The 24,862-nt window shown below is 49.5% G+C and overlaps 1 protein-coding gene across 4 annotated transcripts in view; it reads right to left on the bottom strand.

Moving 5' to 3' along the window:
- The window catches only part of LOC100380299 (actinin alpha 1), a 208,600-nt gene that overhangs the window by 58,499 nt on the left and 125,239 nt on the right, over window positions 1-24,862 (bottom strand). For all 4 annotated transcript variants that reach the window (XM_045723308.1, XM_045723306.1, XM_045723307.1 and 1 more), the window contains 1 exon segment: window positions 24,777-24,862. This exon segment is cut by the window's right edge and continues 49 nt beyond it. In XM_045723308.1, the coding sequence (XP_045579264.1) occupies window positions 24,777-24,862 (86 nt within the window).

Genomic DNA, 24,862 nt, shown 5'->3' with positions numbered 1-24,862 from the left:
CCAGTACCAACTCTACCTGTTCTGTCCAGTACCAACTCTACCTGTTCTGTCCAGTACCAACTCTACCTGTTCTGTCCAGTACCAACTCTACCTGTTCTGTCCAGTACCAACTCTACCTGTTCTGTCCAGTACCAACCCTACCTGTTCTGTCCAGTACCGACTCTACCTGTTCTGTTCTGTCCAGTACCAACTCTACCTGCTCTGTTCTGTCCAGTACCAACTCTACCTGCTCTGTTCTGTCCAGTACCAACTCTACCTGCTCTGTTCTGTCCAGTACCAACTCTACCTGCTCTGTTCTGTCCAGTACCAACTCTACCTGTTCTGTCCAACCAACTCTACCTGTTCTGTCCAGTACCAACTCTACCTGCTCTGTTCTGTCCAGTACCAACTCTACCTGTTCTGTCCAGTACCAACTCTACCTGCTCTGTTCTGTCCAGTACCAACTCTACCTGCTCTGTTCTGTCCAGTACCGACTCTACCTGCTCTGTTCTGTCCAGTACCGACTCTACCTGCTCTGTTCTGTCCAGTACCGACTCTACCTGCTCTGTTCTGTCCAGTACCGACTCTACCTGCTCTGTATGTTCTGTCCAGTACCGACTCTACCTGCTCTGTATGTTCTGTCCAGTACCGACTCTACCTGCTCTGTATGTTCTGTCCAGTACCGACTCTACCTGCTCTGTATGTTCTGTCCAGTACCGACTCTACCTGTTCTGTGTCCAGTACCAACTCTACCTGTTCTGTCCAGTACCGACTCTACCTGTTCTGTCCAGTACCGACTCTACCTGTTCTGTCCAGTACCGACTCTACCTGTTCTGTCCAGTACCGACTCTACCTGTTCTGTCCAGTACCAACTCTACCTGTTCTGTCCAGTACCGACTCTACCTGTTCTGTCCAGTACCGACTCTACCTGTTCTGTCCAGTACCAACTCTACCTGTTCTGTCCAGTACCAACTCTACCTGTTCTGTCCAGTACCAACTCTACCTGTTCTGTCTGTTCTGTCCAGTACCAACTCTACCTGTTCTGTCTGTTCTGTCCAGTACCAACTCTACCTGTTCTGTCTGTTCTGTCCCGTACCAAATCTACCTGTTCTGTCCAGTACCAACTCTACCTGTTCTGTCCAGTACCAACTCTACCTGTTCTGTCCAGTACCAACTCTACCTGTTCTGTCCAGTACCAACTCTACCTGTTCTGTCTAGTACCAACTCTACCTGTTCTGTCCAGTACCAACTCTACCTGTTCTGTCCAGTACCAACTCTACCTGTTCTGTCCAGTACCAACTCTACCTGTTCTGTCTGTTCTGTCCAGTACCAACTCTACCTGTTCTGTCTGTTCTGTCCAGTACCAACTCTACCTGTTCTGTCTGTTCTGTCCAGTACCAACTCTACCTGTTCTGTCTTTCCAGTACCAACTCTACCTGTTCTGTCTTCAGTACCAACTCTACCTGTTCTGTCCAGTACCAACTCTACCTGTTCTGTCCAGTACCAACTCTACCTGTTCTGTCCAGTACCAACTCTACCTGTTCTGTCCAGTACCAACTCTACCTGTTCTGTCCAGTACCAACTCTACCTGTTCTGTCCAGTACCAACTCTACCTGTTCTGTCTGTTCTGTCCAGTACCAACTCTACCTGTTCTGTCGTTCTGTCCAGTACCAACTCTACCTGTTCTGTCGTCTGTCCAGTACCAACTCTACCTGTTCTGTCTGTTCTGTCCAGTACCAACTCTACCTGTTCTGTCTGTTCTGTCCAGTACCAACTCTACCTGTACTGTCCAGTACCAACTCTACCTGTTCTGTCCAGTACCAACTCTACCTGCTCTGTTCTGTCCAGTACCAACTCTACCTGCTCTTTCTGTCCAGTACCAACTCTACCTGCTCTGTTCTGTCCAGTACCAACTCTACCTGCTGTTCTGTCCAGTACCAACTCTACCTGTTCTGTCCAGTACCAACTCTACCTGTTCTGTCCAGTACCAACTCTACCTGTTCTGTCCAGTACCAACTCTACCTGCTCTGTTCTGTCCAGTACCAACTCTACCTGCTCTGTTCTGTCCAGTACCAACTCTACCTGCTCTGTTCTGTCCAGTACCAACTCTACCTGCTCTGTTTCTGTCCAGTACCAACTCTACCTGTTCTGTCCAGTACCAACTCTACCTGTTCTGTCCAGTACCAACTACCTGTTCTGTCCAGTACCAACTCTACCTGCTCTGTTCTGTCCAGTACCAACTCTACCTGTTCTGTTCTGTCCAGTACCGACTCTACCTGCTCTGTATGTTCTGTCCAGTACCGACTCTACCTGTTCTGTCCAGTACCGACTCTACCTGTTCTGTCCAGTACCGACTCTACCTGTTCTGTCCAGTACCAACTCTACCTGTTCTGTCCAGTACCAACTCTACCTGTTCTGTCCAGTACCAACTCTACCTGTTCTGTCTCTGTCCAGTACCAACTCTACCTGTTCTGTCTGTTCTGTCCAGCACCAACTCTACCTGTTCTGTCTGTTCTGTCCGGTACCAACTCTACCTGTTCTGTCTGTTCTGTCCAGTACCAACTCTACCTGCTCTGTTTGTTCTTTGCCTATTACCAAATCTACCTGTTCTGTCCAGTACCAACTCTACCTGTTCTGTCCAGTACCAACTCTACCTGTTCTGTCTTCCAGTACCAACTCTACCTGTTCTGTCGTCCAGTACCAACTCTACCTGTTCTGTCTGTCCAGTACCAACTCTACCTGCCTGTTCTGTCCAGTACCAACTCTACCTGCCTGTTCTGTCCAGTACCAACTCTACCTGTTCTGTCCAGTACCAACTCTACCTGTTCTGTTCTGTCCAGTACCAACTCTACCTGCTCTGTTCTGTCCAGTACCAACTCTACCTGCTCTGTTCTGTCCAGTACCAACCCTACCTGCTCTGTTCTGTCCAGTACCAACTCTACCTGCTCTGTTCTGTCCAGTACCGACTCTACCTGTTCTGTCCAGTACCGACTCTACCTGTTCTGTCCAGTACCAACTCTACCTGTTCTGTTCTGTCCAGTACCAACTCTACCTGCTCTGTTCTGTCCAGTACCAACTCTACCTGCTCTGTTCTGTCCAGTACCGACTCTACCTGCTCTGTTCTGTCCAGTACCAACTCTACCTGCTCTGTTCTGTCCAGTACCAACTCTACCTGTTCTGTTCTGTCCAGTACCAACTCTACCTGCTCTGTTCTGTCCAGTACCAACTCTACCTGCTCTGTTCTGTCCAGTACCGAATCTACCTGCTCTGTTCTGTCCAGTACCGACTCTACCTGCTCTGTCTGTTCTGTCCAGTACCAACTCTACCTGCTCTGTCTGTTCTGTCCAGTACCGACTCTACCTGCTCTGTCTGTTCTGTCCAGTACCGACTCTACCTGCTCTGTATGTTCTGTCCAGTACCGACTCTACCTGCTCTGTCTGTTCTGTCCAGTACCAACTCTACCTGTTCTGTCCAGTACCAACTCTACCTGTTCTGTCCAGTACCAACTCTACCTGTTCTGTCCAGTACCAACTCTACCTGTTCTGTCCAGTACCAACTCTACCTGTTCTGTCCAGTACCAACTCTACCTGTTCTGTCCAGTACCAACTCTACCTGTTCTGTCCAGTACCAACTCTACCTGTTCTGTCCAGTACCAACTCTACCTGTTCTGTCCAGTACCAACTCTACCTGTTCTGTCCAGTACCAACTCTACCTGTTCTGTCCAGTACCAACTCTACCTGTTCTGTCCAGTACCAACTCTACCTGTTCTGTCCAGTACCAACTCTACCTGCTCTGTTCTGTCCAGTACCAACTCTACCTGCTCTGTTCTGTCCAGTACCAACTCTACCTGCTCTGTTCTGTCCAGTACCAACTCTACCTGCTCTGTTCTGTCCAGTACCAACTCTACCTGCTCTGTTCTGTCCAGTACCAACTCTACCTGCTCTGTTCTGTCCAGTACCAACTCTACCTGCTCTGTTCTGTCCAGTACCAACTCTACCTGTTCTGTCCAGTACCAACTCTACCTGTTCTGTCCAGTACCAACTCTACCTGTTCTGTCGTCTGTCCAGTACCAACTCTACCTGTTCTGTCGTTCGTCCAGTACCAACTCTACCTGTTCTGTCCTGCCCGTACCAACTCTACCTGTTCTGTCCAGTACCAACTCTACCTGTTCTGTCCGGTACCAACTCTACCTGTTCTGTCCAGTACCAACTCTACCTGTTCTGTCCAGTACCAACTCTACCTGTTCTGTCCAGTACCAACCCTACCTGTTCTGTCCAGTACCGACTCTACCTGTTCTGTCCAGTACCAACTCTACCTGTTCTGTCCAGTACCAACTCTACCTGTTCTGTCTGTTCTGCCAGCACCAACTCTACCTGTTCTGTCTTCTGTCCAGTACCAACTCTACCTGTTCTGTCTGTTCTGTCCAGTACCAACTCTACCTGTTCTGCTGTTCTGTCCAGTACCAACTCTACCTGTTCTGTCCAGTACCAACTCTACCTGTTCTGTCCAGTACCAACTCTACCTGTTCTGTTCAGTACCAACTCTACCTGTTCTGTCCAGTACCAACTCTACCTGCTTCTGTCCAGTACCAACTCTACCTGTTCTGTCCAGTACCGACTCTACCTGTTCTGTCCAGTACCAACTCTACCTGTTCTGTCCAGTACCGACTCTACCTGTTCTGTCCAGTACCAACTCTACCTGTTCTGTCCAGTACCGACTCTACCTGTTCTGTCTGTCCAGTACCGACTCTACCTGCTCTGTTCTGTCCAGTGCCAAATCTACCTGCTCTGTTCTGTCCAGTACCGACTCTACCTGCTCTGTTCTGTCCAGTACCAACTCTACCTGCTCTGTTCTGTCCAGTACCGACTCTACCTGCTCTGTTCTGTCCAGTACCGACTCTACCTGCTCTGTTCTGTCCAGTACCGACTCTACCTGCTCTGTTCTGTCCAGTACCGACTCTACCTGCTCTGTTCTGTCCAGTACCGACTCTACCTGCTCTGTTCTGTCCAGTACCGACTCTACCTGCTCTGTTCTGTCCAGTACCGACTCTACCTGCTCTGTTCTGTCCAGTACCAACTCTACCTGCTCTGTTCTGTCCAGTACCGACTCTACCTGCTCTGTTCTGTCCAGTACCGACTCTACCTGCTCTGTTCTGTCCAGTACCGACTCTACCTGCTCTGTTCTGTCCAGTACCGACTCTACCTGCTCTGTTGTTCTGTCCAGTACCGACTCTACCTGCTCTGTTCTGTCCAGTACCGACTCTACCTGCTCTGTATGTTCTGTCCAGTACCGACTCTACCTGCTCTGTTCTGTCCAGTACCAACTCTACCTGCTCTGTTCTGTCCAGTACCGACTCTACCTGTTCTGTCCGTCCAACTCTACCTGTTCTGTCCAGTACCGACTCTACCTGTTCTGTCCAGTACCACCTACCTGTTCTGTCCAGTACCGACTCTACCTGTTCTGTCCAGTACCAACTCTACCTGTTCTGTCACCAACTCTACCTGTTCTGTCCAGTACCAACTCTACCTGTTCTGTCCAGTACCAACTCTACCTGTTCTGTCCAGTACCAACTCCACCTGTTCTGTCCAGTACCAACTCTACCTGTTCTGTCTGTTCTGTCCAGCACCAACTCTACCTGTTCTGTCTGTTCTGTCCAGTACCAACTCTACCTGTTCTGTCTGTTCTGTCCCGTACCAAATCTACCTGTTCTGTCCAGTACCAACTCTACCTGTTCTGTCCAGTACCAACTCTACCTGTTCTGTTCAGTACCAACTCTACCTGTTCTGTCCAGTACCAACTCTACCTGTTCTGTCCAGTACCAACTCTACCTGTTCTGTCCAGTACCAACTCTACCTGTTCTGTCCAGTACCAACTCTACCTGTTCTGTCCAGTACCAACCCTACCTGTTCTGTCCAGTACCAACTCTACCTGTTCTGTCTGTTCTGTCCAGTACCAACTCTACCTGTTCTGTCTGTTCTGTCCAGTACCAACTCTACCTGTTCTGTCGTTCTGTCCAGTACCAACTCTACCTGTTCTGTTCTGTCCAGTACCAACTCTACCTGCTCTGTTCTGTCCTGTCCCAAATCTACGCTGTTCTGTCCAGTACCGACTCTACCTGCTCTGTTCTGTCCAGTACCAACTCTACCTGTTCTGTCCAGTACCGACTCTACCTGTTCTGTCCAGTACCAACTCTACCTGTTCTGTCCAGTACCGACTCTACCTGTTCTGTCCAGTACCGACTCTACCTGCTCTGTCCAGTACCAACCCTACCTGCTCTGTTCTGTCCAGTACCAACTCTACCTGCTCTGTTCTGTCCAGTACCAACTCTACCTGCTCTGTTCTGTCCAGTACCAACTCTACCTGCTCTGTTCTGTCCAGTACCGACTCTACCTGCTCTGTTCTGTCCAGTACCGACTCTACCTGCTCTGTTCTGTCCAGTACCAACTCTACCTGCTCTGTTCTGTCCAGTACCGACTCTACCTGCTCTGTTGTTCTGTCCAGTACCAACTCTACCTGCTCTGTTTCTGTCCAGTACCAACTCTACCTGCTCTGTATGTTCTGTCCAGTACCAAATCTACCTGCTCTGTATGTTCTGTCCAGTACCAACTCTACCTGTTCTGTCCAGTACCGACTCTACCTGCTCTGTATTTCTGTCCAGTACCGACTCTACCTGCTCTGTGTTCTGTCCAGTACCGACTCTACCTGCTCTGTTTCTGTCCAGTACCAACTCTACCTGCTCTGTTGTTCTGTCCAGTACCGACTCTACCTGCTCTGTGTTCTGTCCAGTACCGACTCTACCTGCTCTGTTGTCTGTCCAGTACCGACTCTACCTGCTCTGTTCTGTCCAGTACCGACTCTACCTGTCTCTGTTCTGTCCAGTACCGACTCTACCTGTTCTGTCTGTTCTGTCCAGTACCAACTCTACCTGTTCTGTCTGTTCTGTCCAGTACCAACTCTACCTGTTCTGTCTGTTCTGTCCAGTACCAACTCTACCTGTTCTGTCTCTCAGTACCGACTCTACCTGTTCTGTCTGTCAGTACCAACTCTACCTGTTCTGTCCAGTACCAACTCTACCTGTTCTGTCCAGTACCAACTCTACCTGTTCTGTCCAGTACCAACTCTACCTGTTCTGTCCAGTACCAACTCTACCTGTTCTGTCCAGTACCAACTCTACCTGTTCTGTCATCCAGCTCTACCTGTTCTGTCCAGTACCAACTCTACCTGTTCTGTCCTGTTCTGTCCAGTACCAACTCTACCTGTTCTGTCTGTTCTGTCCAGTACCAACTCTACCTGTTCTGTCTGTTCTGTCCAGTACCAACTCTACCTGTTCTGTCTGTTCTGTCCCGTACCAACTCTACCTGTTCTGTGTCCCAGTACCAACTCTACCTGTTCTGTCCAGTACCAACTCTACCTGTTCTGTCCAGTACCAACTCTACCTGTTCTGTCCAGTACCAACTCTACCTGTTCTGTCCAGTACCAACTCTACCTGTTCTGTCCAGTACCAACCCTACCTGTTCTGTCCAGTACCAACCCCTACCTGTTCTGTCCAGTACCAACTCTACCTGTTCTGTCCAGTACCAACTCTACCTGTTCTGTCCAGTACCAACTCTACCTGTTCTGTCCAGTACCAACTCTACCTGTTCTGTTCGTCCAGTACCAACTCTACCTGTTCTGTTCTGTCCAGTACCAACTCTACCTGCTCTGTTCTGTCCAGTACCAACTCTACCTGCTCTGTTCTGTCCAGTACCAACTCTACCTGCTCTGTTCTGTCCAGTACCAACTCTACCTGCTCTGTTCTGTCCAGTACCAACTCTACCTGTTCTGTCCAGTCCAACTCTACCTGTTCTGTCCAGTACCAACTCTACCTGTTCTGTCCAGTACCGACTCTACCTGTTCTGTCCAGTACCAACTCTACCTGCTCTGTTCTGTCCAGTACCGACTCTACCTGCTCTGTTCTGTCCAGTACCGACTCTACCTGCTCTTTCTGTCCAGTACCGACTCTACCTGCTCTGTTCTGTCCAGTACCAACTCTACCTGCTCTGTTCTGTCCAGTACCAACTCTACCTGCTCTGTTCTGTCCAGTACCAACTCTACCTGCTCTGTTCTGTCCAGTACCGACTCTACCTGCTCTGTTCTGTCCAGTACCAACTCTACCTGTTCTGTTCTGTCCAGTACCGACTCTACCTGCTCTGTATGTTCTGTCCAGTACCGACTCTACCTGTTCTGTCCAGTACCGACTCTACCTGCTCTGTTCTGTCCAGTACCGACTCTACCTGCTCTGTTCTGTCCAGTACCGACTCTACCTGCTCTGTTCTGTCCAGTACCGACTCTACCTGCTCTGTTCTGTCCAGTACCGACTCTACCTGCTCTGTTCTGTCCAGTACCGACTCTAGCTGCTCTGTTCTGTCCAGTACCGACTCTACCTGCTCTGTATGTTCTGTCCAGTACCGACTCTACCTGTTCTGTCCAGTACCAACTCTACCTGTTCTGTCCAGTACCAACTCTACCTGTTCTGTCCAGTACCAACTCTACCTGTTCTGTCCAGTACCAACTCTACCTGTTCTGTTCAGTACCAACTCTACCTGTTCTGTCCAGTACCAACTCTACCTGTTCTGTCCAGTACCAACTCTACCTGTTCTGTCCAGTACCAACTCTACCTGTTCTGTCCAGTACCAACTCTACCTGTACTGTCCAGTACCAACCCTACCTGTTCTGTCCAGTACCAACCCTACCTGTTCTGTCCAGTACCAACTCTACCTGTTCTGTCCAGTACCAACTCTACCTGTTCTGTCCAGTACCAACTCTACCTGTTCTGTTCTGTCCAGTACCGACTCTACCTGTTCTGTTCTGTCCAGTACCGACTCTACCTGCTCTGTTCTGTCCAGTACCGACTCTACCTGCTCTGTTCTGTCCAGTGCCGACTCTACCTGCTCTGTTCTGTCCAGTACCGACTCTACCTGCTCTGTTCTGTCCAGTACCGACTCTACCTGCTCTGTTCTGTCCAGTACCGACTCTACCTGCTCTGTTCTGTCCAGTACCGACTCTACCTGTTCTGTCCAGTACCGACTCTACCTGTTCTGTCCAGTACCGACTCTACCTGTTCTGTCCAGTACCGACTCTACCTGTTCTGTCCAGTACCGACTCTACCTGCTCTGTTCTGTCCAGTACCGACTCTACCTGCTCTGTTCTGTCCAGTACCGACTCTACCTGCTCTGTTCTGTCCAGTACCGACTCTACCTGCTCTGTTCTGTCCAGTACCGACTCTACCTGCTCTGTTCTGTCCAGTACCGACTCTACCTGTTCTGTCTGTTCTGTCCGGCACCAACTCTACCTGTTCTGTCTGTTCTGTCCAGTACCAACTCTACCTGTTCTGTCTGTTCTGTCCAGTACCAACTCTACCTGTTCTGTCTGTTTTGTCCAGTACCAACTCTACCTGCTCTGTTTGTTCTTTGCCTATTACCTAATCTACCTGTTCAGTCCAGTACCAACTCTACCTGTTCTGCCTAGTACCAACTCTACCTGTTCTGTCCAGTACCAACTCTACCTGTTCTGTCCAGTACCAACTCTACCTGTTCTGTCCAGTACCAACTCTACCTGTTCTGTCCAGTACCAACTCTACCTGTTCTGTCCAGTACCAACTCTACCTGTTCTGTCCAGTACCAACTCTACCTGTTCTGTCCAGTACCAACCCTACCTGTTCTGTCCAGTACCAACCCTACCTGTTCTGTCCAGTACCAACTCTACCTGTTCTGTCCAGTACCAACTCTACCTGTTCTGTCCAGTACCAACTCTACCTGTTCTGTCCAGTACCAACTCTACCTGTTCTGTCCAGTACCAACTCTACCTGTTCTGTTCTGTCCAGTACCAACTCTACCTGTTCTGTTCTGTCCAGTACCAACTCTACCTGTTCTGTTCTGTCCAGTACCAACTCTACCTGCTCTGTTCTGTCCAGTACCAACTCTACCTGCTCTGTTCTGTCCAGTACCAAATCTACCTGTTCTGTCCAGTACCAACTCTACCTGTTCTGTTCTGTCCAGTACCAACTCTACCTGCTCTGTTCTGTCCAGTACCAACTCTACCTGCTCTGTTCTGTCCAGTGCCAAATCTACCTGCTCTGTTCTGTCCAGTGCCAACTCTACCTGCTCTGTTCTGTCCAGTACCAACTCTACCTGTTCTGTCCAGTACCGACTCTACCTGTTCTGTCCAGTACCGACTCTACCTGTTCTGTCCAGTACCGACTCTACCTGCTCTGTTCTGTCCAGTACCGACTCTACCTGCTCTGTTCTGTCCAGTACCGACTCTACCTGCTCTGTTCTGTCCAGTACCGACTCTACCTGCTCTGTTCTGTCCAGTACCGACTCTACCTGCTCTGTTCTGTCCAGTACCGACTCTAGCTGCTCTGTTCTGTCCAGTACCGACTCTACCTGCTCTGTATGTTCTGTCCAGTACCGACTCTACCTGTTCTGTCCAGTACCAACTCTACCTGTTCTGTCCAGTACCAACTCTACCTGTTCTGTCCAGTACCAACTCTACCTGTTCTGTCCAGTACCAACTCTACCTGTTCTGTTCAGTACCAACTCTACCTGTTCTGTCCAGTACCAACTCTACCTGTTCTGTCCAGTACCAACTCTACCTGTTCTGTCCAGTACCAACTCTACCTGTTCTGTCCAGTACCAACTCTACCTGTACTGTCCAGTACCAACCCTACCTGTTCTGTCCAGTACCAACCCTACCTGTTCTGTCCAGTACCAACTCTACCTGTTCTGTCCAGTACCAACTCTACCTGTTCTGTCCAGTACCAACTCTACCTGTTCTGTTCTGTCCAGTACCGACTCTACCTGTTCTGTTCTGTCCAGTACCGACTCTACCTGCTCTGTTCTGTCCAGTACCGACTCTACCTGCTCTGTTCTGTCCAGTGCCGACTCTACCTGCTCTGTTCTGTCCAGTACCGACTCTACCTGCTCTGTTCTGTCCAGTACCGACTCTACCTGCTCTGTTCTGTCCAGTACCGACTCTACCTGCTCTGTTCTGTCCAGTACCGACTCTACCTGTTCTGTCCAGTACCGACTCTACCTGTTCTGTCCAGTACCGACTCTACCTGTTCTGTCCAGTACCGACTCTACCTGTTCTGTCCAGTACCGACTCTACCTGCTCTGTTCTGTCCAGTACCGACTCTACCTGCTCTGTTCTGTCCAGTACCGACTCTACCTGCTCTGTTCTGTCCAGTACCGACTCTACCTGCTCTGTTCTGTCCAGTACCGACTCTACCTGCTCTGTTCTGTCCAGTACCGACTCTACCTGCTCTGTTCTGTCCAGTACCGACTCTACCTGCTCTGTTCTGTCCAGTACCGACTCTACCTGCTCTGTTCTGTCCAGTACCGACTCTACCTGCTCTGTTCTGTCCAGTACCGACTCTAGCTGCTCTGTTCTGTCCAGTACCGACTCTACCTGCTCTGTTCTGTCCAGTACCGACTCTACCTGCTCTGTTCTGTCCAGTACCGACTCTACCTGCTCTGTATGTTCTGTCCAGTACCGACTCTACCGGCTCTGTATGTTCTGTCCAGTACCGACTCTACCTGCTCTGTATGTTCTGTCCAGTACCGACTCTACCTGCTCTGTTCTGTCCAGTACCGACTCTACCTGCTCTGTTCTGTCCAGTACCGACTCTACCTGTTCTGTCCAGTACCAACTCTACCTGTTCTGTCTGTTCTGTCCAGTACCAACTCTACCTGTTCTGTCTGTTCTGTCCAGTACCAACTCTACCTGTTCTGTCTGTTCTGTCCCGTACCAAATCTACCTGTTCTGTCCAGTACCAACTCTACCTGTTCTGTCCAGTACCAACTCTACCTGTTCTGTCCACTACCAACTCTACCTGTTCTGTCCAGTACCAACTCTACCTGTTCTGTCTGTTCTGTCCAGTACCAACTCTACCTGTTCTGTCTGTTCTGTCCAGTACCAACTCTACCTGTTCTGTCCAGTACCAACTCTACCTGTTCTGTCCACTACCAACTCTACCTGTTCTGTCCAGTACCAACTCTACCTGTTCTGTCCAGTACCAACTCTACCTGTTCTGTCCAGTACCAACTCTACCTGTTCTGTCCAGTACCAACTCTACCTGTTCTGTCCAGTACCAACTCTACCTGTTCTGTCCAGTACCAACTCTACCTGTTCTGTTCAGTACCAACTCTACCTGTTCTGTCCAGTACCAACTCTACCTGTTCTGTCCAGTACCAACTCTACCTGTTCTGTCCAGTACCAACTCTACCTGTACTGTCCAGTACCAACCCTACCTGTTCTGTCCAGTACCAACCCTACCTGTTCTGTCCAGTACCAACTCTACCTGTTCTGTCCAGTACCAACTCTACCTGTTCTGTTCTGTCCAGTACCAACTCTACCTGTTCTGTTCTGTCCAGTACCAACTCTACCTGTTCTGTTCTGTCCAGTACCAACTCTACCTGCTCTGTTCTGTCCAGTGCCAACTCTACCTGCTCTGTTCTGTCCAGTGCCAACTCTACCTGCTCTGTTCTGTCCAGTGCCAACTCTACCTGCTCTGTTCTGTCCAGTACCGACTCTACCTGCTCTGTTCTGTCCAGTACCGACTCTAACTGCTCTGTTCTGTCCAGTACCGACTCTACCTGCTCTGTTCTGTCCAGTACCGACTCTACCTGCTCTGTATGTTCTGTCCAGTACCGACTCTACCTGCTCTGTATGTTCTGTCCAGTACCGACTCTACCTGCTCTGTATGTTCTGTCCAGTACCGACTCTACCTGCTCTGTATGTTCTGTCCAGTACCGACTCTACCTGTTCTGTTCTGTCCAGTACCGACTCTACCTGTTCTGTCCAGTACCGACTCTACCTGTTCTGTCCAGTACCGACTCTACCTGTTCTGTCCAGTACCGACTCTACCTGTTCTGTCCAGTACCGACTCTACCTGTTCTGTCCAGTACCGACTCTACCTGTTCTGTCCAGTACCGACTCTACCTGTTCTGTCCAGTACCGACTCTACCTGTTCTGTCCAGTACCAACTCTACCTGTTCTGTCCAGTACCAACTCTACCTGTTCTGTCCAGTACCAACTCTACCTGTTCTGTCTGTTCTGTCCAGTACCAACTCTACCTGTTCTGTCTGTTCTGTCCAGTACCAACTCTACCTGTTCTGTCTGTTCTGTCCCGTACCAAATCTACCTGTTCTGTCCAGTACCAACTCTACCTGTTCTGTCCACTACCAACTCTACCTGTTCTGTCCAGTACCAACTCTACCTGTTCTGTCCAGTACCAACTCTACCTGTTCTGTCTAGTACCAACTCTACCTGTTCTGTCCAGTACCAACTCTACCTGTTCTGTCCAGTACCAACTCTACCTGTTCTGTCCAGTACCAACTCTACCTGTTCTGTCCAGTACCAACTCTACCTGTTCTGTCTGTTCTGTCCAGCACCAACTCTACCTGTTCTGTCTGTTCTGTCCAGTACCAACTCTACCTGTTCTGTCTGTTCTGTCCAGTACCAACTCTACCTGTTCTGTCTGTTCTGTCCAGTACCAACTCTACCTGTTCTGTCTGTTCTGTCCCGTACCAAATCTACCTGTACTGTCCAGTACCAACTCTACCTGTTCTGTCCAGTACCAACTCTACCTGTTCTGTCCAGTACCAACTCTACCTGTTCTGTCCAGTACCAACTCTACCTGTTCTGTCCAGTACCAACTCTACCTGTTCTGTCCAGTACCAACTCTACCTGTTCTGTCCAGTACCAACTCTACCTGTTCTGTCCAGTACCAACCCTACCTGTTCTGTCCAGTACCAACCCTACCTGTTCTGTCCAGTACCAACTCTACCTGTTCTGTCCAGTACCAACTCTACCCGTTCTGTCCAGTACCAACTCTACCTGTTCTGTTCTGTCCAGTACCAACTCTACCTGTTATGTTCTGTCCAGTACCAACTCTACCTGCTCTGTTCTGTCCAGTACCAACTCTACCTGCTCTGTTCTGTCCAGTGCCAACTCTACCTGCTCTGTTCTGTCCAGTACCAACTCTACCTGCTCTGTTCTGTCCAGTACCAAATCTACCTGTTCTGTCCAGTACCAACTCTACCTGTTCTGTCCAGTACCAACTCTACCTGTTCTGTCCAGTACCAACTCTACCTGCTCTGTCCAGTACCAACTCTACCTGCTCTGTTCTGTCCAGTACCAACTCTACCTGCTCTGTTCTGTCCAGTACCAACTCTACCTGCTCTGTTCTGTCCAGTACCAACTCTACCTGCTCTGTTCTGTCCAGTACCAACTCTACCTGCTCTGTTCTGTCCAGTACCAACTCTACCTGCTCTGTTCTGTCCAGTACCGACTCTAGCTGCTCTGTTCTGTCCAGTACCGACTCTACCTGTTCTGTTCTGTCCAGTACCGACTCTACCTGCTCTGTATGTTCTGTCCAGTACCGACTCTACCTGTTCTGTCCAGTACCGACTCTACCTGTTCTGTCCAGTACCGACTCTACCTGTTCTGTCCAGTACCAACTCTACCTGTTCTGTCCAGTACCAACTCTACCTGTTCTGTCCAGTACCAACTCTACCTGTTCTGTCTGTTCTGTCCAGTACCAACTCTACCTGTTCTGTCTGTTCTGTCCGGCACCAACTCTACCTGTTCTGTCTGTTCTGTCCAGTACCAACTCTACCTGTTCTGTCTGTTCTGTCCAGTACCAACTCTACCTGCTCTGTTTGTTCTTTGCCTATTACCTAATCTACCTGTTCAGTCCAGTACCAACTCTACCTGTTCTGCCTAGTACCAACTCTACCTGTTCTGTCCAGTACCAACTCTACCTGTTCTGTCCAGTACCAACTCTACCTGTTCTGTCCAGTACCAACTCTACCTGTTCTGTCCAGTACCAACTCTACCTGTTCTGTCCAGTACCAACTCTACCTGTTCTGTCCAGTACCAACTCTACCTGTTCTGTCCAGTACCAACTCTACCTGTTCTGTCCAGTACCAACTCTACCTGTTCTGTCCAGTACCAACCCCTACCTGTTCTGTCCAGTACCAACTCTACCTGTTCTGTCCAGTACCAACTCTACCTGTTCTGTCCAGTACCAACTCTACCTGTTCTGTCCAGTACCAACTCTACCTGTTCTGTTCTGTCCAGTACCAACTCTACCTGTTCTGTTCTGTCCAGTACCAACTCTACCTGCTCTGTTCTGTCCAGTACCAACTCTACCTGCTCTGTTCTGTCCAGTACCAAATCTACCTGTTCTGTCCAGTACCAACTCTACCTGTTCTGTTCTGTCCAGTACCAACTCTACCTGCTCTGTTCTGTCCAGTACCAACTCTACCTGCTCTGTTCTGTCCAGTGCCAAATCTACCTGCTCTGTTCTGTCCAGTGCCAACTCTACCTGCTCTGTTCTGTCCAGTACCAACTCTACCTGTTCTGTCCAGTACCAACTCTACCTGTTCTGTCCAGTACCAACTCTACCTGTTCTGTCCAGTACCAACTCTACCTGCTCTGTTCTGTCCAGTACCGACTCTACCTGCTCTGTTCTGTCCAGTACCGACTCTACCTGCTCTGTTCTGTCCAGTACCGACTCTACCTGCTCTGTTCTGTCCAGTACCGACTCTACCTGCTCTGTTCTGTCCAGTACCGACTCTAGCTGCTCTGTTCTGTCCAGTACCGACTCTACCTGCTCTGTATGTTCTGTCCAGTACCGACTCTACCTGTTCTGTCCAGTACCAACTCTACCTGTTCTGTCCAGTACCAACTCTACCTGTTCTGTCCAGTACCAACTCTACCTGTTCTGTCCAGTACCAACTCTACCTGTTCTGTCCAGTACCAACTCTACCTGTTCTGTTCAGTACCAACTCTACCTGTTCTGTCCAGTACCAACTCTACCTGTTCTGTCCAGTACCAACTCTACCTGTTCTGTCCAGTACCAACTCTACCTGTACTGTCCAGTACCAACCCTACCTGTTCTGTCCAGTACCAACCCTACCTGTTCTGTCCAGTACCAACTCTACCTGTTCTGTCCAGTACCAACTCTACCTGTTCTGTCCAGTACCAACTCTACCTGTTCTGTTCTGTCCAGTACCAACTCTACCTGTTCTGTTCTGTCCAGTACCAACTCTACCTGCTCTGTTCTGTCCAGTGCCAACTCTACCTGCTCTGTTCTGTCCAGTACCGACTCTACCTGCTCTGTTCTGTCCAGTACCGACTCTACCTGCTCTGTTCTGTCCAGTACCGACTCTACCTGTTCTGTCCAGTACCGACTCTACCTGTTCTGTCCAGTACCGACTCTACCTGTTCTGTCCAGTACCGACTCTACCTGTTCTGTCCAGTACCGACTCTACCTGCTCTGTTCTGTCCAGTACCGACTCTACCTGCTCTGTTCTGTCCAGTACCGACTCTACCTGCTCTGTTCTGTCCAGTACCGACTCTACCTGCTCTGTTCTGTCCAGTACCGACTCTACCTGCTCTGTTCTGTCCAGTACCGACTCTACCTGCTCTGTTCTGTCCAGTACCGACTCTACCTGCTCTGTTCTGTCCAGTACCGACTCTACCTGCTCTGTTCTGTCCAGTACCGACTCTACCTGCTCTGTTCTGTCCAGTACCGACTCTACCTGCTCTGTTCTGTCCAGTACCGACTCTAGCTGCTCTGTTCTGTCCAGTACCGACTCTACCTGCTCTGTTCTGTCCAGTACCGACTCTACCTGCTCTGTTCTGTCCAGTACCGACTCTACCTGCTCTGTATGTTCTGTCCAGTACCGACTCTACCTGCTCTGTATGTTCTGTCCAGTACCGACTCTACCTGCTCTGTATGTTCTGTCCAGTACCGACTCTACCTGCTCTGTTCTGTCCAGTACCGACTCTACCTGCTCTGTTCTGTCCAGTACCGACTCTACCTGTTCTGTCCAGTACCAACTCTACCTGTTCTGTCTGTTCTGTCCAGTACCAACTCTACCTGTTCTGTCTGTTCTGTCCAGTACCAACTCTACCTGTTCTGTCTGTTCTGTCCCGTACCAAATCTACCTGTTCTGTCCAGTACCAACTCTACCTGTTCTGTACTCTACCTGTTCTGTCCAGTACCAACTCTACCTGTTCTGTCCAGTACCAACTCTACCTGTTCTGTCCAGTACCAACTCCACCTGTTCTGTCCAGTACCAACTCTACCTGTTCTGTCTGTTCTGTCCAGCACCAACTCTACCTGTTCTGTCTGTTCTGTCCAGTACCAACTCTACCTGTTCTGTCTGTTCTGTCCCGTACCAAATCTACCTGTACTGTCCAGTACCAACTCTACCTGTTCTGTCCAGTACCAACTCTACCTGTTCTGTTCAGTACCAACTCTACCTGTTCTGTCCAGTACCAACTCTACCTGTTCTGTCCAGTACCAACTCTACCTGTTCTGTCCAGTACCAACTCTACCTGTACTGTCCAGTACCAACCCTACCTGTTCTGTCCAGTACCAACCCTACCTGTTCTGTCCAGTACCAACTCTACCTGTTCTGTCCAGTACCAACTCTACCTGTTCTGTCCAGTACCAACTCTACCTGTTCTGTTCTGTCCAGTACCAACTCTACCTGTTCTGTTCTGTCCAGTACCAACTCTACCTGCTCTGTTCTGTCCAGTGCCAAATCTACCTGCTCTGTTCTGTCCAGTGCCGACTCTACCTGCTCTGTTCTGTCCAGTACCGACTCTACCTGTTCTGTCCAGTACCGACTCTACCTGTTCTGTCCAGTACCGACTCTACCTGTTCTGTCCAGTACCGACTCTACCTGTTCTGTCCAGTACCGACTCTACCTGTTCTGTCCAGTACCGACTCTACCTGCTCTGTCCAGTACCGACTCTACCTGCTCTGTCCAGTACCGACTCTACCTGCTCTGTTCTGTCCAGTACCGACTCTACCTGCTCTGTTCTGTCCAGTACCGACTCTACCTGCTCTGTTCTGTCCAGTACCGACTCTACCTGCTCTGTTCTGTCCAGTACCGACTCTACCTGCTCTGTTCTGTCCAGTACCGACTCTACCTGCTCTGTTCTGTCCAGTACCGACTCTAGCTGCTCTGTTCTGTCCAGTACCGACTCTACCTGCTCTGTTCTGTCCAGTACCGACTCTACCTGCTCTGTATGTTCTGTCCAGTACCGACTCTACCTGCTCTGTATGTTCTGTCCAGTACCGACTCTACCTGCTCTGTATGTTCTGTCCAGTACCGACTCTACCTGCTCTGTATGTTCTGTCCAGTACCGACTCTACCTGCTCTGTATGTTCTGTCCAGTACCGACTCTACCTGCTCTGTATGTTCTGTCCAGTACCGACTCTACCTGCTCTGTATGTTCTGTCCAGTACCGACTCTACCTGCTCTGTATGTTCTGTCCAGTACCGACTCTACCTGCTCTGTATGTTCTGTCCAGTACCGACTCTACCTGCTCTGTATGTTCTGTCCAGTACCGACTCTACCTGCTCTGTATGTTCTGTCCAGTACCGACTCTACCTGCTCTGTTCTGTCCAGTACCGACTCTACCTGTTCTGTCCAGTACCGACTCTACCTGTTCTGTCCAGTACCGACTCTACCTGTTCTGTCCAGTACCAACTCTACCTGTTCTGTCTGTTCTGTCCAGTACCAACTCTACCTGTTCTGTCTGTTCTGTCCAGTACCAACTCTACCTGTTCTGTCTGTTCTGTCCAGTACCAACTCTACCTGTTCTGTCTGTTCTGTCCCGTACCAAATCTACCTGTTCTGTCCAGTACCAACTCTACCTGTTCTGTCCACTACCAACTCTACCTGTTCTGTCCAGTACCAACTCTACCTGTTCTGTCCAGTACCAACTCTACCTGTTCTGTCCAGTACCAACTCTACCTGTTCTGTCCAGTACCAACTCTACCTGTTCTGTCCAGTACCAACTCTACCTGTTCTGTCCAGTACCAACTCCACCTGTTCTGTCCAGTACCAACTCTACCTGTTCTGTCTGTTCTGTCCAGCACCAACTCTACCTGTTCTGTCTGTTCTGTCCAGTACCAACTCTACCTGTTCTGTCTGTTCTGTCCCGTACCAACTCTACCTGTTCTGTCTGTTCTGTCCCGTACCAAATCTACCTGTACTGTCCAGTACCAACTCTACCTGTTCTGTCCAGTACCAACTCTACCTGTTCTGTCCAGTACCAACTCTACCTGTTCTGTCCAGTACCAACTCTACCTGTTCTGTCCAGTACCAACTCTACCTGTTCTGTCCAGTACCAACCCTACCTGTTCTGTCCAGTACCAACCCTACCTGTTCTGTCCAGTACCAACTCTACCTGTTCTGTCCAGTACCAACTCTACCTGTTCTGTCCAGTACCAACTCTACCCGTTCTGTCCAGTACCAACTCTACCTGTTCTGTTCTGTCCAGTACCAACTCTACCTGTTATGTTCTGTCCAGTACCAACTCTACCTGCTCTGTTCTGTCCAGTACCAACTCTACCTGCTCTGTTCTGTCCAGTGCCAACTCTACCTGCTCTGTTCTGTCCAGTACCAACTCTACCTGCTCTGTTCTGTCCAGTACCAAATCTACCTGTTCTGTCCAGTACCAACTCTACCTGTTCTGTCCAGTACCAACTCTACCTGTTCTGTCCAGTACCGACTCTACCTGTTCTGTCCAGTACCGACTCTACCTGCTCTGTTCTGTCCAGTACCGACTCTACCTGCTCTGTTCTGTCCAGTACCGACTCTACCTGCTCTGTTCTGTCCAGTACCGACTCTACCTGCTCTGTTCTGTCCAGTACCAACTCTACCTGCTCTGTTCTGTCCAGTACCGACTCTACCTGCTCTGTTCTGTCCAGTACCGACTCTACCTGCTCTGTTCTGTCCAGTACCGACTCTAGCTGCTCTGTTCTGTCCAGTACCGACTCTACCTGTTCTGTTCTGTCCAGTACCGACTCTACCTGCTCTGTATGTTCTGTCCAGTACCGACTCTACCTGTTCTGTCCAGTACCGACTCTACCTGTTCTGTCCAGTACCGACTCTACCTGTTCTGTCCAGTACCAACTCTACCTGTTCTGTCTGTTCTGTCCAGCACCAACTCTACCTGTTCTGTCTGTTCTGTCCAGTACCAACTCTACCTGTTCTGTCTGTTCTGTCCAGTACCAACTCTACCTGTTCTGTCTGTTTTGTCCAGTACCAACTCTACCTGCTCTGTTTGTTCTTTGCCTATTACCTAATCTACCTGTTCAGTCCAGTACCAACTCTACCTGTTCTGCCTAGTACCAACTCTACCTGTTCTGTCCAGTACCAACTCTACCTGTTCTGTCCAGTACCAACTCTACCTGTTCTGTCCAGTACCAACTCTACCTGTTCTGTCCAGTACCAACTCTACCTGTTCTGTCCAGTACCAACTCTACCTGTTCTGTCCAGTACCAACTCTACCTGTTCTGTCCAGTACCAACTCTACCTGTTCTGTCCAGTACCAACTCTACCTGTTCTGTCCAGTACCAACTCTACCTGTTCTGTCCAGTACCAACCCTACCTGTTCTGTCCAGTACCAACCCTACCTGTTCTGTCCAGTACCAACCCTACCTGTTCTGTCCAGTACCAACTCTACCTGTTCTGTCCAGTACCAACTCTACCTGTTCTGTCCAGTACCAACTCTACCTGTTCTGTCCAGTACCAACTCTACCTGTTCTGTTCTGTCCAGTACCAACTCTACCTGTTCTGTTCTGTCCAGTACCAACTCTACCTGTTCTGTTCTGTCCAGTACCAACTCTACCTGTTCTGTTCTGTCCAGTACCAACTCTACCTGCTCTGTTCTGTCCAGTACCAAATCTACCTGCTCTGTTCTGTCCAGTACCAACTCTACCTGTTCTGTCCAGTACCAACTCTACCTGTTCTGTCCAGTACCAACTCTACCTGTTCTGTCCAGTACCAACTCTACCTGTTCTGTCCAGTACCAACTCTACCTGTTCTGTCCAGTACCAACTCTACCTGTTCTGTTCTGTCCAGTACCAACTCTACCTGTTCTGTCCAGTACCAACTCTACCTGTTCTGTCCAGTACCAACTCTACCTGTTCTGTCTGTTCTGTCCAGTACCAACTCTACCTGTTCTGTCTGTTCTGTCCAGCACCAACTCTACCTGTTCTGTCTGTTCTGTCCAGTACCAACTCTACCTGTTCTGTCCAGTACCAACTCTACCTGTTCTGTCCAGTACCAACTCTACCTGTTCTGTCCAGTACCAACTCTACCTGTTCTGTCCAGTACCAACTCTACCTGTTCTGTCCAGTACCAACTCTACCTGTTCTGTCCAGTACCAACTCTACCTGTTCTGTCTGTTCTGTCCAGCACCAACTCTACCTGTTCTGTCTGTTCTGTCCAGCACCAACTCTACCTGTTCTGTCTGTTCTGTCCAGTACCAACTCTACCTGTTCTGTCTGTTCTGTCCCGTACCAAATCTACCTGTTCTGTCCCGTACCAACTCTACCTGTTCTGTCCAGTACCAACTCTACCTGTTCTGTCCAGTACCAACTCTACCTGTTCTGTCCAGTACCAACTCTACCTGTTCCGTCCAGTACCAACTCTACCAGTTCTGTCCAGTACCAACTCTACCTGTTCTGTCCAGTACCAACTCTACCTGTTCTGTCCAGTACCAACTCTACCCATTCTGTCCAGTACCAACTCTACCTGTTCTGTTCTGTCCAGTACCAACTCTACCTGTTATGTTCTGTCCAGTACCAACTCTACCTGCTCTGTTCTGTCCAGTACCAACTCTACCTGCTCTGTTCTGTCCAGTGCCAACTCTACCTGCTCTGTTCTGTCCAGTACCAACTCTACCTGCTCTGTTCTGTCCAGTACCAAATCTACCTGTTCTGTCCAGTACCAACTCTACCTGTTCTGTCCAGTACCAACTCTACCTGTTCTGTCCAGTACCAACTCTACCTGTTCTGTCCAGTACCAACTCTACCTGTTCTGTCCAGTACCAACTCTACCTGTTCTGTTCTGTCCAGTACCAACTCTACCTGTTCTGTCCAGTACCAACTCTACCTGTTCTGTCCAGTACCAACTCTACCTGTTCTGTCTGTTCTGTCCAGTACCAACTCTACCTGTTCTGTCTGTTCTGTCCAGCACCAACTCTACCTGTTCTGTCTGTTCTGTCCAGTACCAACTCTACCTGTTCTGTCCAGTACCAACTCTACCTGTTCTGTCCAGTACCAACTCTACCTGTTCTGTCCAGTACCAACTCTACCTGTTCTGTCCAGTACCAACTCTACCTGTTCTGTCCAGTACCAACTCTACCTGTTCTGTCCAGTACCAACTCTACCTGTTCTGTCTGTTCTGTCCAGCACCAACTCTACCTGTTCTGTCTGTTCTGTCCAGCACCAACTCTACCTGTTCTGTCTGTTCTGTCCAGTACCAACTCTACCTGTTCTGTCTGTTCTGTCCCGTACCAAATCTACCTGTTCTGTCCCGTACCAACTCTACCTGTTCTGTCCAGTACCAACTCTACCTGTTCTGTCCAGTACCAACTCTACCTGTTCTGTCCAGTACCAACTCTACCTGTTCTGTCCAGTACCAACTCTACCTGTTCTGTCCAGTACCAACTCTACCTGTTCCGTCCAGTACCAACTCTACCAGTTCTGTCCAGTACCAACTCTACCTGTTCTGTCCAGTACCAACTCTACCTGTTCTGTCCAGTACCAACTGTACCTGTTCTGTCCAGTACCAACCCTACCTGTTCTGTCCAGTACCAACTCTACCTGTTCTGTCCAGTACCAACTCTACCTGTTCTGTCCAGTACCAACTCTACCCATTCTGTCCAGTACCAACTCTACCTGTTCTGTTCTGTCCAGTACCAACTCTACCTGTTATGTTCTGTCCAGTACCAACTCTACCTGCTCTGTTCTGTCCAGTACCAACTCTACCTGCTCTGTTCTGTCCAGTGCCAACTCTACCTGCTCTGTTCTGTCCAGTACCAACTCTACCTGCTCTGTTCTGTCCAGTACCAAATCTACCTGTTCTGTCCAGTACCAACTCTACCTGTTCTGTCCAGTACCAACTCTACCTGTTCTGTCCAGTACCAACTCTACCTGTTCTGTCCAGTACCAACTCTACCTGCTCTGTTCTGTCCAGTACCAACTCTACCTGCTCTGTTCTGTCCAGTACCAACTCTACCTGCTCTGTTCTGTCCAGTACCAACTCTACCTGCTCTGTTCTGTCCAGTACCGACTCTACCTGCTCTGTTCTGTCCAGTACCAACTCTACCTGTTCTGTCCAGTACCAACTCTACCTGTTCTGTCCAGTACCAACTCTACCTGTTCTGTCCAGTACCAACTCTACCTGTTCTGTCCAGTACCAACTCTACCTGTTCTGTCTGTTCTGTCCAGCACCAACTCTACCTGTTCTGTCTGTTCTGTCCAGCACCAACTCTACCTGTTCTGTCTGTTCTGTCCAGTACCAACTCTACCTGTTCTGTCTGTTCTGTCCCGTACCAAATCTACCTGTTCTGTCCCGTACCAACTCTACCTGTTCTGTCCAGTACCAACTCTACCTGTTCTGTCCAGTACCAACTCTACCTGTTCCGTCCAGTACCAACTCTACCTGTTCCGTCCAGTACCAACTCTACCAGTTCCGTCCAGTACCAACTCTACCTGTTCTGTCCAGTACCAACTCTACCTGTTCTGTCCAGTACCAACCCTACCTGTTCTGTCCAGTACCAACCCTACCTGTTCTGTCCAGTACCAACTCTACCTGTTCTGTCCAGTACCAACTCTACCTGTTCTGTCCAGTACCAACTCTACCCATTCTGTCCAGTACCAACTCTACCTGTTCTGTTCTGTCCAGTACCAACTCTACCTGTTATGTTCTGTCCAGTACCAACTCTACCTGCTCTGTTCTGTCCAGTACCAACTCTACCTGCTCTGTTCTGTCCAGTACCAAATCTACCTGTTCTGTCCAGTACCAACTCTACCTGTTCTGTCCAGTACCAACTCTACCTGTTCTGTCCAGTACCAACTCTACCTGTTCTGTCCAGTACCAACTCTACCTGTTCTGTCCAGTACCAACTCTACCTGCTCTGTTCTGTCCAGTACCAACTCTACCTGCTCTGTTCTGTCCAGTACCAACTCTACCTGCTCTGTTCTGTCCAGTACCGACTCTACCTGCTCTGTTCTGTCCAGTACCGACTCTACCTGCTCTGTTCTGTCCAGTACCGACTCTACCTGCTCTGTTCTGTCCAGTACCGACTCTACCTGCTCTGTTCTGTCCAGTACCGACTCTACCTGTTCTGTTCTGTCCAGTACCGACTCTACCTGCTCTGTATGTTCTGTCCAGTACCGACTCTACCTGTTCTGTCCAGTACCGACTCTACCTGTTCTGTCCAGTACCAACTCTACCTGTTCTGTCCAGTACCAACTCTACCTGTTCTGTCCAGTACCAACTCTACCTGTTCTGTCCAGTACCAACTCTACCTGTTCTGTCCAGTACCAACTCTACCTGTTCTGTCTGTTCTGTCCAGTACCAACTCTACCTGTTCTGTCTGTTCTGTCCAGCACCAACTCTACCTGTTCTGTCTGTTCTGTCCAGTACCAACTCTACCTGTTCTGTCTGTTCTGTCCAGTACCAACTCTACCTGTTCTGTCTGTTCTGTCCAGTACCAACTCTACCTGTTCTGTTCTGTCCAGTACCAACTCTACCTGTTCTGTTCTGTCCAGTACCAACTCTACCTGCTCTGTCTGTTCTGTCCAGTACCGACTCTACCTGTTCTGTTATGTCCAGTACCAACTCTACCTGTTCTGTTCTGTCCAGTACCAACTCTACCTGTTCTGTTCTGTCCAGTACCAACTCTACCTGCTCTGTTCTGTGTAGACTCACCTCCATCTTGGTTTGTATCCAGGGCCCGATGACATTGGCTTGGTTGGCAAACTGCCTCCGCAGACGTTCGTTGTTCTGCTGGCGGG

This window comes from Salmo salar, chromosome ssa09 (genome assembly GCF_905237065.1).
Source record: "Salmo salar chromosome ssa09, Ssal_v3.1, whole genome shotgun sequence".
NCBI classification, from domain to species: domain Eukaryota; kingdom Metazoa; phylum Chordata; class Actinopteri; order Salmoniformes; family Salmonidae; genus Salmo; species Salmo salar.
This window is presented reverse-complemented; position numbering and strand designations above follow the sequence as displayed.